Below are 17,552 nucleotides of genomic sequence, written 5' to 3' on the forward strand. Positions count from 1 at the left end.
CAATGACCATGCCCATGGCTGGATGCTATGCTGTCTTAAGTTTCCACCAAACAGCTTAGTCATTATCTTTCAATTGAGCCTGATACAAGTTTTCTGAACACGAACTGAAAGCAGTCAGCCCTCCTCCCCCAGTATATAACACAAATAGCCTTTGGTCCAATTCCTCATAGTCTTTCTTCCTCTCTGAAACCTTGTAAGTGCCGTCTTTTCTGTCTGCCTTCCTGTGGGCATTCTGGTCTTCCCAGTGCCAACCATAGCAGCTCACTAAGTCCTGCTGACAGCATCCTAGAGTGTCTCTAGGACACAATCCCAAACTTTCCCACGATCCTGTCGTAAACCACTTCTGACGGCCTATGAACCACGTGACCAGAGTTGTCACAGCAACAGCCCCACCCTACGGCACTGGTTTCCGACGTTGGTTACTTTTCTCAAGGATGGGTCGATGCAATACCTGAGAAACAACGTAAGGGGGGGGGGGGAGGGCATTTAAGAAATTTTAAAGTTTTTATGTGTTTTTTTACATGTATGTATGAATGTATGTATGTATGTATGTATAACACATGAATGCTTGGTACCTGTGGAGGTCAGAAGAGGGCATCAGAGACCCTGGAATTGGAGTTATCGGCAGTTGTGAGGTACGGTGTGGCTGCTGGGAATCAAATCCAGGTCTTCTGGGACAGCAGCCAATGCTCCTAACCACTGAGCCATCTCTCCAGCTCCCTTTCTTGTTTCATATATATTCAGAATGCTTCCCCAGCCCACAGTATGGCACTGCCCACGTCTTAGGTGTATATTCCTTTCTTAGTTAAGCCCTCTGAGAAATACTCAGACACACCCAGAGATGGTACCAAATCCAGACAGGTTGACGGTGAAGATTAACCATCAGACCTACCACAGTGCAAGAACACTGAACTATGTTCAATGCCTCAGTTCAAATCCTGGTTCAGACACTGACTGTCTGGGTAGCCTTGGGCAAGCTCCTAAAGACATCTCCATCTGTTGGTTCTGTTATTTTAAAAAGTATTTCTTAGCTCATGGGATTGCTTTGGACATTAAGTAGGTTTGTCCTTACAATCTTGGAATAAAGTAACTGCTACATGAATAAAATAGCTTATTTTACCTGGTGACCAACATGAATACTTCTGAAGGTGGAAGGATGCTGTTATCAATATGGCAGGAGAACAGGTGTGAGCCAGGCTGCCCTTGGAACAGAGGGGCATTTGGTCACACACATATAAAGGATCGTTAGGTAAATAAGTGTCTTCATATGTGTTGGTCTTAGTCCCTATTTTCCTTGAGCGATTAGCAGTAAACTCTTCCGACCGTAAAAACCTGTGTATTTATTGTTAGGGATAAAAGAGAAAGAAAGAAAGAACTGGGCAGGAAAGTCCAGTGGATTGGAGTACAGGGGCCAGACAGGAACAGAATGAAGACACACACTTAGGTGCTGGGTGGAGGGAAAGCGGGAAGTCTTCCCACATCCCACAGAGGCAGGGCGGCCAGTGTGTTTGACAGTGGAAGGCAGGGGCCTGCTTCTGCATGGTTGAGGTTCAGGGCTCCTCGAGGCCTCACCTGGAAAGAATTCCCTGGGAATTCTGTGCTGATCCTGTTTGCCATGCCGTTGCTGTCTGCTTCCTGGGTTCCTGGGTTTGCTGCTTTCCCTCAAACTGTTCAGAACCATGCGGTTCCATTTGCTCCCCCAACAGGAAGTGGTTTTTCATTACTTTCAAATAGTTGCTTTTATGAGCCGGGATAAACACCTGGTGGGCAGAAGTTTTATCACATGGCCACTCCAATTTGAATTCCATTATTTCTCCTCTTTACCTGGAGAGGGAGAAAATATAACTTCTAAACACGGTTTTCCTTTTTTTTCTGGCTTCCAAGAGAGATGCACCATCAGATAACAGCATGTCCGAAGCTGAACATATCTGCCTGAAATACCCACTGCTCCCAGGTATGGTGGTAGCCATGTTGCCACAGGGGAGGGGAGGGAGAAAGCCACTTATGTGCCATTCAGAGATGTGCATCAACTTTGTTCTCACCCTTTCTCCGGGAAATGGCTAAAGGTGGCAGGGGGGAGGAGAAAGAAACAAGAGAACGAGATGGAAAGAAAATTCAGTCCAATTCAGGATTGAAGCCTAGCATCTAGCCAGAGCACAGCTTGGTAACACTATGTGTTGAGTGGTGGATTCACCTCCATTGCACATAAAAATACATGCATTATTGAGACAGGAGAGAAGATTCGGTGGTTAAACCCAGTAACTGCTCTTCCAGAGGACCTAGGCTTGGTTCCCAGTACCCAACTGTCTGTCACTCCAGCTCCAGGGCACCTCCGTAGGTTCCAGGCTTGCACGTGGTATATATATATACATATACAAAACAACTTTCCATGATTTTTAGTTGACATGTTGTTGTTTCTGTTGTTTCCATGAATATATGGGGTGTAGTTTTAGCATCTATTTTAATCTTTGTCTAATAATTCTACCCCTTGCATCCATTTTAGACCATCTTTCATTGTGCTCTTTCTATTATGAATTAATTTCATATTTTCTGTTTATTTCTGTGCACTAGAATTCTTGTGTCTTAGTCACTGTTCCATTGCTGTGAAAAGGCACCATGACCAAGGCATCTTATGAAGGAAAGCATTTAACAGGGCATTTCCTTGTAGTTTCAGGAGACTAGTCCAATATCTTTACTGCAGGGAGCATGGTGGCACAAAGGCAGGCCTGGCTCTGAGCAGTAGCTGAGAGCTTATGTCTTGATCTGCAGTTAGGAGGCAGAAAGAGAGACTCTGGGTCTGGTGTGGGCCATTGAAACCCGTCTCCAGGGACACACCTTCTCCAATGACTCCATGCCTCTGAATCCTTTCTAAATAGTCTACCAGCTGGGAAACAGACTTTCAAATAGATGAGCCTACAAGAGCCATCCTCCTTGAAACCACATCTTGGGTGAATTCCAAATACTGTGTATTTTTGTCTTGTGTCAGATATTTTGTATTTTTTTTTTTAAAGATTTATTTATTTATTATATGTAAGTACACTGTAGCTGTCTTCAGACACTCCAGAAGAGGGCGTTACGGATGGTTGTGAGCCACCATGTGGTTGCTGGGATTTGAACTCCGGACCTTCGGAAGAGCAGTCGGGTGCTCTTACCCACTGAGCCATCTCACCAGCCCATATTTTGTATTTTTATAAATGCTCTATAAATGGGCTTTGATCTGTGATATAATTAGGCTTCTGGAAACTACTTGATCTTTTGGATTTCCTTTTCTTAAGTATAACTAGAGTAATTTTTGGACTCTGGCTACCATTGCTCCACCACTAAGGTGATCCCAGCTAAGGAAAAACAATTACTTGTGGGTTATGAGGTTTTCCACCAAGGCCAGTAGGCTGCTAGGCTCACCCTGGGGACTTCCTCCTCTATTCCTTTCGAATATAATTTTATTCTAACTTCGAGTGCTTTTGAAACAAATCAAAAGACTCTCCCCTAGGAATTTGGCTAGGAGTTATAAATATTGTTAAAAGTGTTGTGATAGATCTTTATTGTAAGCACTTTAATTTTGTTTCAATTAAAATATTATTATATCACTTTTCTCTTCCTTTTCTCCTCCCAGCCCCTCCCATGTCTTCCTTCCTACTCTTCCTTAATCCTTCTCAAATTTATAGCCTCTTTTTCTTTAATTGCTGTTGTTACATGCACACACACACATGCATCTGTATATCCTGCTGCATCTTTATTATTCCACACACACACACACACACACACACACACACACACACACACACACACACACACACATTGACCACTTGGTATTGGATAGCCAATTAAGAAGCTCATATCTGGGGAAACTCACTTCCTGCTCACAGCATCCCTTAGTTCCCAGTGGTTCTCCGTCTAGGTAGAGGGCTTTGCGAGATTCCCTCGTTCTGCGTCTGTTGATACTGCCCTTGTTCAGGTAGTTACATTGTTGCGGATTCTCTATCACTTCTAGGAGACACAGCAGATTTCATGGTCCCCTGGCTCTTACAATCTTTCCATGCCCTCCTCTTCCTCGGTGTTCCTTGACTCTTAGGTGTGGATGGTGTGACGTAGCTTTAGCTTTTTGGGGTTCGGCACCCCATGACTAGTCATTCTCTGAATTTTGACCAGTTGTGTTTTTAAATAATGGTCTCCATCTGTCGCAGAGAAGCCTCTTTGCTAAGGGGTGAGAGGCACACTTACTAGGCTAGTTTATGAGTAGGTCTGGAGATGATTAGGCCTGTTGACATAGAGATTGTCTCTGAGCAGCTTGCTGCAAGGAAGGCTGTGAAGTACAGCCTCCACCGGCCACAGGAACCGTCAACGTGGCAGCGCCTCCTCAGGCTCAGCCTGTGGTGGTGAGGTACCCTCGGGAGTTGCCACAGTGACCACTCCAGATTCCCTGAGCAGCCAGAGCCAAGGTCTGGAAGGTCTTCCTGCCCTAATCCATGGACCCGATGCAGGGCAAAGGGAGTGAAAAAGCAAAAGCCGCCAATTCCTGAGCTCTCCACAGAAACCCAGCAACTCCTGAGCTCCCAAAGCCCAGGACTTGAAATCCCATCAGTCCTCACCCTGAAAAACTCCACCCCCTAAGAAATCCTGTACAGGTCCCACCTACTGTTCCATTTACTGCTGCTTCTACTGGGAGCAGAGGCAGCTACTCCTGGATTCTTCCCTCCCAATAAATCTCACATGTGAGATTTGCTGCGCAGTGTGACTTTGTGGAGGGGTAACCCTTCTGTAAGGGAAGCCTTTCCCTTCAGAGCGCCAACACTCACAGAGATGGTGGTGGTGGTAGCACTTAAAAATTTAAAAATTAGATCTATAAATTTTCTTTTCTTTAAAAAATTTTTTTTTATTTTATGTATATGAGTACACTGTAGCAATTTTTAGGACCTCTGCTCGTTCTGGTCGGCCTCGCTTGCTCAGGCCCAAAGGTTTATTTATTATTATATACAAGTACATTGTAGCTGCCTTTAGATACCAGAAGAGGGTGTCGGATCTGATTATGTGTGGTTGTGAGCCACCATGTGGTCCCTGGGCTTTAACTCAGGACCTTTGGAAGAGCAGTCAGTGCTCTTAACCATTGAGCCATCTCACTGGTCCAGATCTATCATTTTTCTGCGAAAGTATTGTTTCTGCATGCAAGTATGTAGCAGGTGTGTATGTGGTCAACATTCACAGAAGTCATCTGACCCTCTGGAGCTGGAGTTGAGGTAGCAGAAGTAGCAGCCAGCTGGCTATTTTAAACATTCCACTCTAGCTGCAAAGGATCGCCTCAGTGGTGACTCCTGCTTTGGGAAGACTGCTCCGGTCAGGAACACTCGAGGCAATTTGCACCAGCTTCAGTAGACCCCATTCCAAATAAGACAATCAGGTGGCCCTATTCACCGGACAGCTTGTCATAGGACAGCTCGTCTCAACTCAGGACAGGAGGGGAAGCACGGCCTCCGCCCCTCAGCAAAAGCCGGGGATTGGTGAAATGTAAGGCTTCTGATTGGCTCTAAATTTTAGTATATGTGCTGCCCAAGTGAGCATTCTGATTGGTTCCCCATCAAGGCTCATGACTGATCCATATGTGAGGTTTGTGATTGGTAGAGTTGGAAACTGGGGCAGTGAGTGACAAAATTATAGTCTGTAAACAAGCATGTCCTCAATGCCGTTTCTACACGTTCCATCTTAGTCTAGGAGGCTTCACTCCCGGGCACTAACCATCCTCCCACGCCAGTGACATCCTCAGTGACTCTCCCATCCCCCACGGTCATGCTGGATTATTAGGTCTCAGAAAAGACTTCTTCTGAATGGTCTTTTGCCTACCCATGGGCAAAACAGGCGAGCATGAAGGGCAGACAAAAAACCAGACTTCCATAGCTACAGCAGTGGAGGCCTCCGAAAAATTGTAGAGTTGTCAGGGGGCTAATGGGCTTGATAAGAAAAGCTCAAAAGTATCACACCAAAGAGGAAGCTAAGAGTTCCAGAGAGCTGGCAAGAGCAAAGTGCTGGGATGCCTAACGCCCTGAGCTGCAGCAGACTCTGAACACCATAAAACTATGAAGGGCCTTGGAGTTACTGAGAAGGTAAGAGATGATGGAGAGGCCGAGACTACGGAAGACGAGGGAAGGAGTCTAGGCTTATGAGCCATTGCCAGATGCCTGAAGAGTCTGAGAGAGCTGCTGAGGGTGAGAGAGCTGGGAGTCCCTATACCTAAAGCTCAGGGCTCTACCGATTGCTGTCAAGTGTTGGTACTGTAAGCGGTAAGCCTTGAGCACCTGGAGCAGTAAGCCTCCAGCTTAGAGAGCAGGGAGTGTAAACCGCTCATCCTTGAGGCTTAGAGCCGTAAGCCTCTGGATTTGGAAGCTTAGCTGTGAGACTCTGGAACTCAGGCCCTTCAACATCCAGGGACCTGCTCCTTGGCTATCATTGACATCTATCTGGATTTGGTGAAAGAGTGCCCAGCTAGCCTTCCGCGACAGCTTCTTCATGCAAACGTGGGTCAGCATGGATGGAGACCCTCCCCAGATATCCTGGATATCTCTTTATTTTCATCTCTGAATTCTGACCTGGCCTGTTTGGCATCTTGAATGGAGAGATATTTGGGGATCCCCTTTCTTAGATAAACACTTTGAAACTTGTTCCTGCCACCACCCAAGAAAGCTGCGGGGCTCACCCCTGCTGCCTGTCGCTTAGGATCCACATCCAAGCTGCTTGCCGCTAATGTCTGAAAACTTGCTTCATACATTTTATCTGGAGTTTTATCTGCTTCAAATGCGAGTGTGTGTACATCTATTCCCTGTTATTCCATTTTGGTCAGGATTAGAAGTCCTGGTGCTAATGTAAATGGTATTTAAGTTTAAAAATCCCAATTATTCATTTATAGTAAAAAAAAACCAACAAAACAAGTGATTCTGACATTTGACCTTGTTTCGTGCTGCCTTGGCAGCAGATTCCTAAGGAGTTTCTATGAGCGTGGTCATGCTGTGAGGGTAGGAAGCTCAGTTCTCACTGTCCCTTTGGGTCTCTGCCAGCCTTTCTGTCTCTTTCACACCTTCCTACCCTAGGAACTCGACACAGTGTTGAAGAGAAGTGTAAAGAAAGGACTTTCTGGCTTTGTTCTTGCTGTTAGAATGGAGAGTATTCAGTCTCTAATAATTATGTGGGATGTGACCACTAGGCTTTCTGTAGGTCCTTAATTGAGTCAAGAAACTCTTCTCTATCCTGTTTGTGGAGAGCCTTACCCTGAACAGTCATTAATTTTTAAAAATCTGTTGAGATAATCATATGATTTGTCTCTTTTATTCTCTTGATGTAGCAAACCATGTTGATTATTTGACTAAATATTGTGCTCTTGAGAAACTCTTGAATTATGATAAATTCTTTCAAAATCCTTCTGTATACATTACTTCTTCCAGTTATTAGTGTTTTATTAGGGATATTGTATTGATATTTCTGGGAGGTGCTGATCCAGTTTTTACCTTCTTGTTATGTGTTTGTTAGGCTCTATTGGCAGTTTACAACTGCTAACAGATTATGTCTCTATAGAGTTTATTTTTTTTAAACTTTATATTTATATATTTATTTTATATATGAGTACATTGTTGCTGTCTTCAGACACACCAGAAGAGGGCATCGGATCCCATTCCAGATGGTTGTGAGCCATCATGTGGTTGCCGGGAATTGAACTCAGGACCTCTGGAAGAGCAGCCAGTGCTCTTAACCGCTGAGCCATCTCTCCAGCTCCCTACTAACAGATTAAATTACCCCTTTTTCTGCTGTGAGAGGTAGTATTCATTAACGAAGCGGTTTAACTTAGGGATTTTCTTATAGAAAATTTTTATTTTGAGGGGCTGGGAACTGAACAAAAGGCTTGGTATCTTAAGTATGTGCTTACCCCAGTTTTGTAGAAAAGATTTTTAAAGAATCAAATCAATATACTTGGTGAGTAAAGGGCTCCTTGTATTTTCTAACTTTCCTGTGTCAGCTTTGGTAATTTGTCTTTTAAGGAATCTGTATATTAAACATTATTTTAAGATCTACTGGTTCTTCATTCCTGATATATAATTTATTTATTTATTTGATGTATATCAGCACACAGTCTCTTTCTTTAGAAGAGGGCATCAGATCCAATTACAGATGGTTGTGAGCTACCATGTGGTTGCTGGGAGTTGAATTCAGGACCTCTGGAGGAGCAGTCAGTGCTCTTAACTGCTGAGCCCTCTCTCCAACCCCATTCCTGATATTTTTAACTTGTATCTTCCTCCATTAAAAAATAAGTTATCTAGGTGTGAGTCTCTTAGTTTTTTCCTTTTTGCTGAACGAATCCTACCATCTTAAAGCCATAAGCGTGGTTGTTGGCTTTGTCTAGGTGTGACTCTCAGTTTTTTCCTCTTTGCTGAATGAATCCTACCGTCTTAAAGCCATAAGCGTGGTTGTTGGTTTTGTGTTTATGGTGGGTGGATCGGCACTGGAGTCTCTGGCTGTGGGATTGTTCAGGTCTGATCTGTGTGGCTCATTCTGGACTCAGGCTTTGTGGAGAAGCAGCTACATGGCCTTTTGCTTTCTGCTGCTGAAGGATGGGTTGCAAGGAGGTGGCTAGACGTTTGCAGTTGTCTTATAGCTTCTTCTTGGGACTGATCACATTGTCACTTCTTTTTCATACATCACCTGCTAGCCAATACAAGTCCCATATGTAGGTCAAATGTTAGTGAGGGCAGTGTTCATAATGAACCATGCCAAAAGGAGGAGAATTTTGAGCAAACAATATAGTTTATCATGAGGAATGCCACAGAATTCAAAGAAAGACTATAGTTGTTCTCAATGCAAAATCCTTCAAAATTATCAAATGAAAAAGGGTAAGGATAAAAATTACTGGGGCAGGGGAGACAGCTCAGAGGTTAAGAACACTGGCTGCTCTTCTAGAGTACCCAGGATTGATTCCTGGGGCCCGAGAGATGCTCAGAGCCATCTGTAACTTCAATTCTAGGGAATTTAAAGCCCTCTTCTGGCCTCTGTCGATACCAGGCACACATGGGGCACACAGATTCGCATATAGGTAGAACACCCATACACATGAAATAAATAAAAAATGCAAAGTTAAATAATCTGCTGTGTATTTCATGGAAGAGCTTGACTAATAGAGCTTTCTGTGGAGAGTGGTGTTAGAGATGTGCAGTAAAAGGGACGGCAGGGGGATGGAAGAGAGGAAATGACAGTGACAGCCATTTCCCAGCAGCTTGGCTAGAATTAAAAGGATCTGGGAAGACGGCTCAGACAGTGCAGTGCTGCACACACATAAGGTCCTGGGTTCAGATCCCCAGAATCCACCTACAAACGCAACCATAGTGGCCATGACTATAAATGCTGGGTGCGCGTGTAGCTGATGGGTTGGGATGGGGAGAGTCTGAGCAGGCTGATTGTTGAAGTGTGTTGACCAGCCTGCCTGAATGAATCAGTGACCTTCTGGTGATGTGAGAGATCTTGAATCAAAAAGGAAAAAAAAGGTGGTGGGCAATAAAGAAGGACCCCCAGTGTTGACCTCTGGTCCCCACATGCTCACATGTGGTAGCGCTGGATCCTGAAGCTCTTTCTTCCTCGCTGTCTGGTTCAGTGTTAAGCTTTGTCAGTGGAGGGCACTGAAGGAACACAGGCAGGAAGAGCGTTTCAGTGTTCTTCTTGTCAGATTCCTGTAGCTGACACAGCATGCCCAGGCTAGCAACACTTGGTAACCAGTAGTATCTGGCCCTTCCCTGAAGGCTGTTCCTTCCACGCCCCACAACATTGATTCCCAATGCCCAAGGCATTATTTTTGTGGTAGCAATCTTATCATGGTGACATCTCTTCAAGGACTGAAGCTGAGGCAGGGGAATCTTAAGTTTGAGGCTCACTTGGGCCACATAGTGAGAACTTGAATATGCTAGGTAGGCGTTCCATCATGGAGTTACATCTCTGTCATGGAAGAGGAGGATTTAGGCCCAAGCTGACAGGCCGACTCTGAGTAGAGGGCCTTCTTCTGAGTGTAGAGATTGAGGCAAGGTCAAAACAAAGACCGAGTTCTTGGATTTCTCTTCATTGTCACCATCATCATCACCATCACTGCCATCATCATCATCATTGTCGTTGTTACTATTTTATGTGTACTAGTACTTTACTTGCATCTATGTCTGTGTATCATGTGTATCCTGGAACTAGACTTATGGATAGTTGTGAACTGCCATCAGGGCATTGGGAATTGAATGTGGGTCTTTTGCAACAACAAGTGCTCTTAACTACTGAGCCATCTCTCTAGCTACTCTTGACTTTAATTTTACTCATCAAGGAAAGGGCCAGACAGCCTGGTGAGAGACAGGAGAATCAGATGGGTTTGTAATGGCCTTTTGAGAAATGTACCAAGGGACCAGTTAGTGCAAGAATATAGTTTTTTTCCCCCCAAAGTCCAGGCTTAAGTGCAGGGCAAATGGTGGGGAAACTGATTGACTCTGGGGTCTGGGTTTTCTAGAGCTTATGCATGGAAGACAAAGGGAGCAGAGGGAACTGAGGGGTCGGGGGAACTGAGGGGTCACTTAAGATTCTGCTCAGAGGCTTAGGTTTTGCTGTTTGTTTGAGACTGGGTCTCACTATGTAGTGAGGGTTGGCCTTGATCGTACAGAAATCTGCCTGACTCTGCCACCTGAGAAATGAGGTTAAAGGCATGGGCTACCATGACTGGGGTTTGAAAGACATACTTCGGGGGTTGGGAAGAGAGGATAAACAGGGAGACAGGAATAAGATTAAAGTGTTGGAATCCTGGGAGGTCAGGCGTGGGAAAGTGGGAGGCAGAGGCAAGTGGGTAGAGTTGTTGCCTAAATCGAGATGTTAATGCTTAACATGTGAGAGGCGTGAGCCACTGATGGCCTTTAGAGGAGGAGCAGGTGGAGGGGACTGGAAGAGAGGGTGATACTGAGAGAAGACTTGGTGTCAGGTAGGTGGGCTTTGCACTTGGTCACTGCATGACGGTGACAGCTGATACTCGGTGGTTAGTGGGGAAGGTTGTCAGCTGATGAGGATCAGGGTCAGTTACAATGATCAGAAGAGACAAATCTTGCACCATTAAGCACACAGAGAGCTTTGAGTGACATATAAGAGAGATGATGTGGATCTGGTAGAGGTGGGAGGTGAGACAGGAGGGTGCTGACCCTGGGTATTCCCCTTCTGGCAGGAAATCAGAAATCACCCGAGAGAAAGAACAGCTTCCTGAAGAGGGCGGTGAGGACCTGGCATCCTTGGGTGGGGAGGTCGGGACTCAGCAACGGGAGGGAGCAGAAGGAGGGTATTGTGGTTGAAGAAACTTTCTTTTCTGCCAGAATGAGGTTGGCAAGGGCATAGAAGAACACGTCCAGAAGACAAATGGATAAGAAGATGGACAAAACACCAGTGGGTGACTCCATGAGGGTCTGAAAGTATAGAGGTTGAGCTTTCGTCTGTGATTGTCCACATGTGTCTGCAGTGGGAGCGGTGTCAACATACCCGTGAAGTATGGAGGAAATCAAGTCTCTTCCCTATGGCTGTTCACTTTGATTTTCTGGGCCTTCTCTTCTCCGTCTGTTTACTGGATGCCTCTGCTTAAAAGCAGAGTAAGGGATAAATCCCCTTCGTTATGACGCTTACAGCAGTCCCCTGACCAATGTCTCAATTCTTTCCATCTGGCTGAGTGGGCAGTTTGTTCTTTCCTGTTTCATCCAAGCAGGGCAGGGCAAGCCAGGGCTGTGTCCCCTGATTACAAGCTGGGAGAATTTAAAGTTCCGAGTGCGCAGAGGTCACAAAACATCATAGACTGAGACTCAAGTAGGATTAGGAAAGTAACTGAGTGCTTCCTTCCATTCCAGCCATGGCTCCCTAAGCAGCGGCTGACTCTTGGGAAACAGCAATCAGAGCAGGCGGTGAATGGCCCAGCTCTGCAAGGCAGCATCCAGCAGGTGGGAGTGTGGAGTTGTGGAAGGCTGGCAATCCTGAGCAGAACCGGTTGGTTGCTGGGACACTGTGCGGGGAGATCAACTCTAGCCACTCCTTTGCTCTTTGTCAGAGCCCTGGTGATTCAGGGCAGCAGAGGAAGCAAAAGGGTCATGTGGCCTCTGCTCCTCTCTCCTCTGTCCTCAAGCTTGCAGTTCTAAGGTCCTGATGATGGGGACCGCTTCCTAATGGAGTGTGTGCCCTGTTGTCTCTGAATCCAGGCACAACAATATCCTCACAGACAGACCTGTCACTGTGAGTGGTGAGGGAGTTCTGCCACCTTCTCCAGCTTCAGTCCTCAAATAACGCACGTGAGAACTCTGGTAGACTGAAGACTCTAAGAATATATGGATTTATTACTAATAATCAATGGTAGTTAAGAGCAAAAATGTGTCCCCTGGTCTACTCCAGAGGAGTGAAGAGGTACTCTAGTGAGGGAGGCAAGAGGGTTTCTTTTATTTGCAGAATAGGCTCTTTGGACTGTATGCTTTTTACTTCTGTGATGCCAGTGTGTGTGTGTGTGTGTGTGTGTGTGTGTGTGTGTGTGTGTGTGTGAGAGAGAGAGAGAGAGAGAGAGAGAGTAGAGGGAGGGGGAAAGAAAACATTTTATAGAGATTTTTAAGCACTCAGAAAAAGACAGAGGCTATAAAAACTACTATTAGTGAGCTGGCAAGATGGCTCAGCAGGTAAAGGCGTTTGTTGTTTGTTACACAAACAATCCTAGTTTGATCTCCAGAGCCCACATAAAGGTGGAAGGAGAGAAATGACTCCACATACAGACTAATTATAATAGCACATTGCCATAATTAACGGTACTGTGTTCCAGGTACAGTTTATACTTATTCAGCCATCTCAATGTCTTAATAGAATCTGCATAGCTTTCTACTTCAACTAGAAATGGATCCTAGGATCTCAGGAACACGTAATAGCAGGATGCTACACAGATAAGTAGTGACAGCAGTGTTTGAACCCAGGCCTGTTTGCCTGTGAAAGTCAGGTCTTTCCATTTTAATGTGTAGCCTCACACTTTACTGAAACTCTAAGGTCCTTTCTAAGACATTTCTTTAGCTCACAGTAAGAGCTGCCTGAAGTTGGGTGTCGTGGTGCACACCTGTAAACTGAGCCCTCAGAAGGCAGAGACTGGAGACTTTATGAGTTCAAGGGCAGCCTGGGATGCATAGTAAAATCTTGTTTTTAAAACAAAACTAAAAGAACAGTGTCTTAGTCAGGGTTTCTATTCCTGCACAAAATCATGACCAAGAAGCAAGTTGGGGAGAAAAGGGTTTATTCAGCTTACACTTCCATGTTGCTGTTCATCACCAAGGAAGTCAGGACTGGAACTCAAACAGGTCAGGAAGCAGGAGCTGATGCAGAGGCCATGGAGGGATGTTCTTTACTGGCTTGCCTCCCCTGGCTTGCTCAGCCTGCTCTCTTATAGAACCAAGACTACCAGCCCAGAGATGGTCCCACCCACAAGGGGCCTTTCCCCCTTGATCACTAATTGAGAAAATGCCTTACAGCTGGATCTCATGGAGGCATTTCCTCAACTGAAGCTCCTTTTTCTGTGATAACTCCAGCTGTGTCAAGTTGACACAAAACTAACCAATACAAACAGTGATTGCCCGAAGAACTTGTTTAAAATGTGTGTTATAAGAAAAACCTCATCAATGATTCAGGCTTGTCTGACTTTCAGCCCTTGGGTCACGTGAGCCTCAAGAATGTGACCAGGTATGGTGGCACATGCTTTTAGTTCTAGTGTGTGGAAGACAGAGGTTGGTAGATCTCTGTGAGTTCAAGGCCATCTGGACCTACATAGTAAGCCAGGGTTATATAGTAAGACCCTGTTTCAAAAAAAAAAAAAGTTGTTAAACAGGAATGGGCACTGAATTAAAACTGATGCTGGAGAGATGGCTCAGTGGCTAAGAGCGCTTGTTACTCTTGCAGAGGACCTGGGTTTGATTCCCAGCACCCACAGGGTGACTTATAGCAGTCTGTAACTCCAGTCTCAGGGGGTCTCACACTGTCTTCTGATCTCTGAGGGCACACCAGGCATGTGCATAGCAAAACGCCCATGCACAAAAAATAATAAAATAAATAAATTTAAAACAGAAAAGAATGTGACCCAACACATTTGTTGGTGACAGTGTCATATTTCAATGTCAAAAGGTTGGACATTTAAGAAAGGGTTTCCAAGCCGGGCGGTGGTGGCGCACGCCTTTAATCCCAGCACTTGGGAGGCAGAGGCAGGCAGATTTCTGAGTTTGAGGCTAGCCTGGTCTACAAAGTGAGTTCTAGGACAGCCAGGGCTATACAGAGAAATCCTGTCTCGACACCCTTCCCCCCCCCCCCCCCCCCGCAAAAAAAGAGAAAGGGTTTCCTTTCTTTTTCCTTTTCTTTTTATAATTCTGTGTCCCCTTTCATTATACCCATTTCACAAAGTCATGTGATGGTTATTTAGGCTTCTTGGACATTGACACATTATACCATGCTTTGGAAACACAGACAAAATTCACTGCACTGAGCCATGGAGCCTCAATTTTTCCAGCAGAGAATTCTAGTCAGCTGCTCCTTCTCTGCTCCAATGGTTTGCTTCTATGTTCCCCATTCTGCTTCAGGTCAAGGAGCCATCTTTGGGCACAGTTCACCATTGGAGAAGTCACCCTTTAGGACTTTGCCTTCGAAGGGAAACAAGTAGGAGACCAGTGAACTGGGGTTTGCTTCACTTAGACAATCGATAAGCTCACTAAATCTGCTGTGCCACACATTGGGCTAGTTGCGGGGGTGGAGGAATGCGCTGGATAAAGTCCTTACTCTTAGGGAGTTTTAGACAAAAGGACAGAAAAGGCCTCTTTGATGAGAAGGCCTTTGAAGAGAGAATTGATGAATTTCTGGGGGAAAGCATAGCAGGCAGAGGGAAGGTTAAGCGTAAAGACTCCAAGCGAGAGCCCCCTGGGAATGTGTGAGTTGCAGTAGGACCAGTTCTAACACAAAGGGCTGGAGTAGCCCATGGAAGAAGACCATGGGCTAAGGAATGAATCGAGAGGGTGGACATGACCTACTGGGCTACTGTGAGAATCTTGGGATTTGCTACAAGTAAGAGGAGAAATGGTATTTGTGCAGAGAAGTGACATGACCTAGTAGAGATTTTAGCAGGATCACCCTGAGTGCTAGGTTGAGAATCGATTCCAGGTGGGGCTTCCGGAATCTCGAGGCAGTGGGCTGTCTGCATCTCTCTTGGACACTTTGGTCAGAAGCTAGACCTTGTCTCTTATCGTGATGGCAAGATGCAGTACAGAGGTAAGGGTGTGGCTCCATTAAGCATCTCTGCCTCTCTGCTCTTAGGATCATTGCACTATGATCTTCAGTAACTGCAATAACTGATTACAGTGGCAGCTGTGGTCATGGTGGGAAGGAGGACCATTATTAGTGGTGCCATCTTATCAGGCATGTCCGGGTAAAATGGCCTGCAGGGCAGTGGACCATGAGAGGAAGCCTGGATCCTGAGAACCCCACGGCCCCGGCCTTGTTGCAGGCCCACAGGCCCGGGACCACCGAACCTGCTCCGGCTTTCCACGTCTCAGACTGTGCTTTTCCACTCCTGGAGCAGTGCCTTGAGCGCTTGTTTTCCTACAGCCCAACAGCCAGCGGTGTGGGATAAACACAGTCAAACGCCCTGCGTTCTGCCTCTCCAAGCGGCCATGCCCAGTGGCTGAGCGGACACGGGCACAGAACCCTACAATGGCACACCACACTATCAATAAAACAACTCAAATGTGAGGAACAAACTTTTGGCAGACGTTAGGAACAAAATTTACTGACTCATTTATCCATCCAGCTCTTTTTGAGGCCATACCAAACGCCAAACACTTCACGTGCTCCTAGAAGCCTTAGAAACCACCTCTAAGATGTAAACTCTGCCCTGGAGGGAACGCTCAAGCTAATTACTGGAATTTATCAATCGATTTTGATGGGTCAGACATTGATTGAGGTGCTTTTTATGTATTGCCATATTTAATTTTGAAAATTAACTCCATCAGTCAGGTGTTATTTTACTTTAAGGATGAGAAAATTGTGGCCCATAGAGGTAAAAATAACGCGTTCAAGGCCACCTTGCTGTTAAGTGAACTGACATCTGACCCCAGATAATCTGGTACTGGGTCCAAATGACTGCTTCTGACCTGGGAGAGGAGGTAGCTAAACACACAATCATAATGCAACTCAAACAGTATTCACCAAGAGCTACTGGGCGCTTTTGACATTCTCGAGGGGCAAGGCCTAAAGCCTTTTCAAATTTCCAATTCTGCTAACACTGCTATACTGTAAAACTTCTCTCTCAAAAAAAAAAAAAAAAAGCTATAAAGCACAACTAAGATTTTTAAGCGATGCTTCCAGAGTCTTAATAAGAGATTAATGTAATTTATAAAGCTGTTTTCTGGCTGAGGACCATCCATTTCTTGGACTGTCGCTCCCTCGTCTTCTCACGGCCAGCTCAAAGCTCTGTTGTGGGCAGTTCATTCTTCCTAAAGGGAAACATGTTTTTATATTGAGTAGAGGCCAACCGAGCTACTTTCCACGACCTCTTCAGGCCTTCAAAATGAGTACCACCTTGGAAACTCACAGCGATCTCTCTGCTTGGTCTCTCAAGTGGGGAGATTCTAGGCTCTTGTTGTGTGGGAGTGTTTATGCATGGACTTGTGTGCATGTTGGTGTGTGTGCAGGTGCACAAATGTGTACGTATGTGTGGAGGCAAAAGGTCAACCTTGGGTGCCCTTCCTCAGAACCTGTTAACTTGTTTTGTTTCGTTTTGTATTTTAGAAGAATCTCTCACTGACTTGAAGCTGGCCAGGTAGGAGTGACTGAGTGGCCAATGAGCCCTAGGGATCCTGCCTGTCTCTTCCTCCCAAGTGCTGGGGTTACATGTGTGGGCCACCATGTCTCGTTTCCTGTGTCGGTGCTGGGATCAAACTCAGGTCCTTACCCTTGCTCAGCAAGAGCTTTGCAGGCTAAGCCATCTCTCCAGCTCCATGTAAAACTTTTGAAGCAACTGCCCAACTCTTTCCAGACTGTTTGTACTATGAAAATCTCAACGGCTCTATCTTCAATAGCACCTGTGTTGCCTTTAAAAACTGCAAGCATGACTCTAGCTGCATATGTATCAAAAGATGGCCTAGTCGGCTATCACTGGAAAGAGAGGCCCATTGGACCCACAAACTTTATATGCCCCAGTACAGGGTAACGCCAGGGCCAAAAAAATGGGAATGGGTGGGTAGGGAAGTGGGGGGGGAGGGTATGGGGGACTTTTGGGATAGCATTGGAAATGTAATTGAGGAAAATACGTAATAAAAAATATTAAAAAAATGTACACACACACACACACATACAAAACAACAAACAAACAAACAAAAAAACCTGCAAGCATTATGTTGGCATGTGGTCGTTCCTCATGGTGTGCCAATTTGTATTTCTAATGACTAATTGCATTGATCATCTTCTTCTGAGTCTATTTTGCATCTATTTTCGTTGCTAAGGCATTTGTTTGAGTCTATCTTACT

General features: G+C 45.4%; 1 protein-coding gene across 5 annotated transcripts; it reads left to right on the forward strand.

Annotated features, from left to right (window-relative positions):
- Positions 1-384: 384 nt before the first annotated feature.
- On the forward strand, positions 385-12,412 carry 4930564D02Rik (RIKEN cDNA 4930564D02 gene). 5 transcript variants are annotated; one of them, NM_029228.1, is made up of 5 exons: positions 422-463; positions 1,885-1,954; positions 11,210-11,256; positions 11,355-11,424; positions 11,877-12,384. In NM_029228.1, exons 4-5 carry the CDS (start codon positions 11,398-11,400, stop codon positions 12,159-12,161), a joined length of 312 nt encoding a protein of 103 aa, NP_083504.1. In that variant the 5' UTR covers positions 422-463; positions 1,885-1,954; positions 11,210-11,256; positions 11,355-11,397; the 3' UTR covers positions 12,162-12,384. The 5 variants fall into 5 exon arrangements, with proteins under 5 accessions (XP_017175271.1, XP_017175268.1, NP_083504.1 ...); XM_017319782.1 differs by lacking the exon at positions 11,210-11,256 and having other exon boundaries at positions 385-463; positions 11,355-11,624; positions 11,877-12,412; XM_017319779.1 differs by lacking the exon at positions 11,210-11,256 and having other exon boundaries at positions 385-463; positions 11,355-11,524; positions 11,877-12,412.
- Positions 12,413-17,552: the final 5,140 nt, after the last annotated feature.

The sequence above is a fragment of the Mus musculus genome, chromosome 3 (assembly GCF_000001635.26).
Source record: "Mus musculus strain C57BL/6J chromosome 3, GRCm38.p6 C57BL/6J".
Classification (NCBI taxonomy): Eukaryota; Metazoa; Chordata; class Mammalia; order Rodentia; family Muridae; genus Mus; species Mus musculus.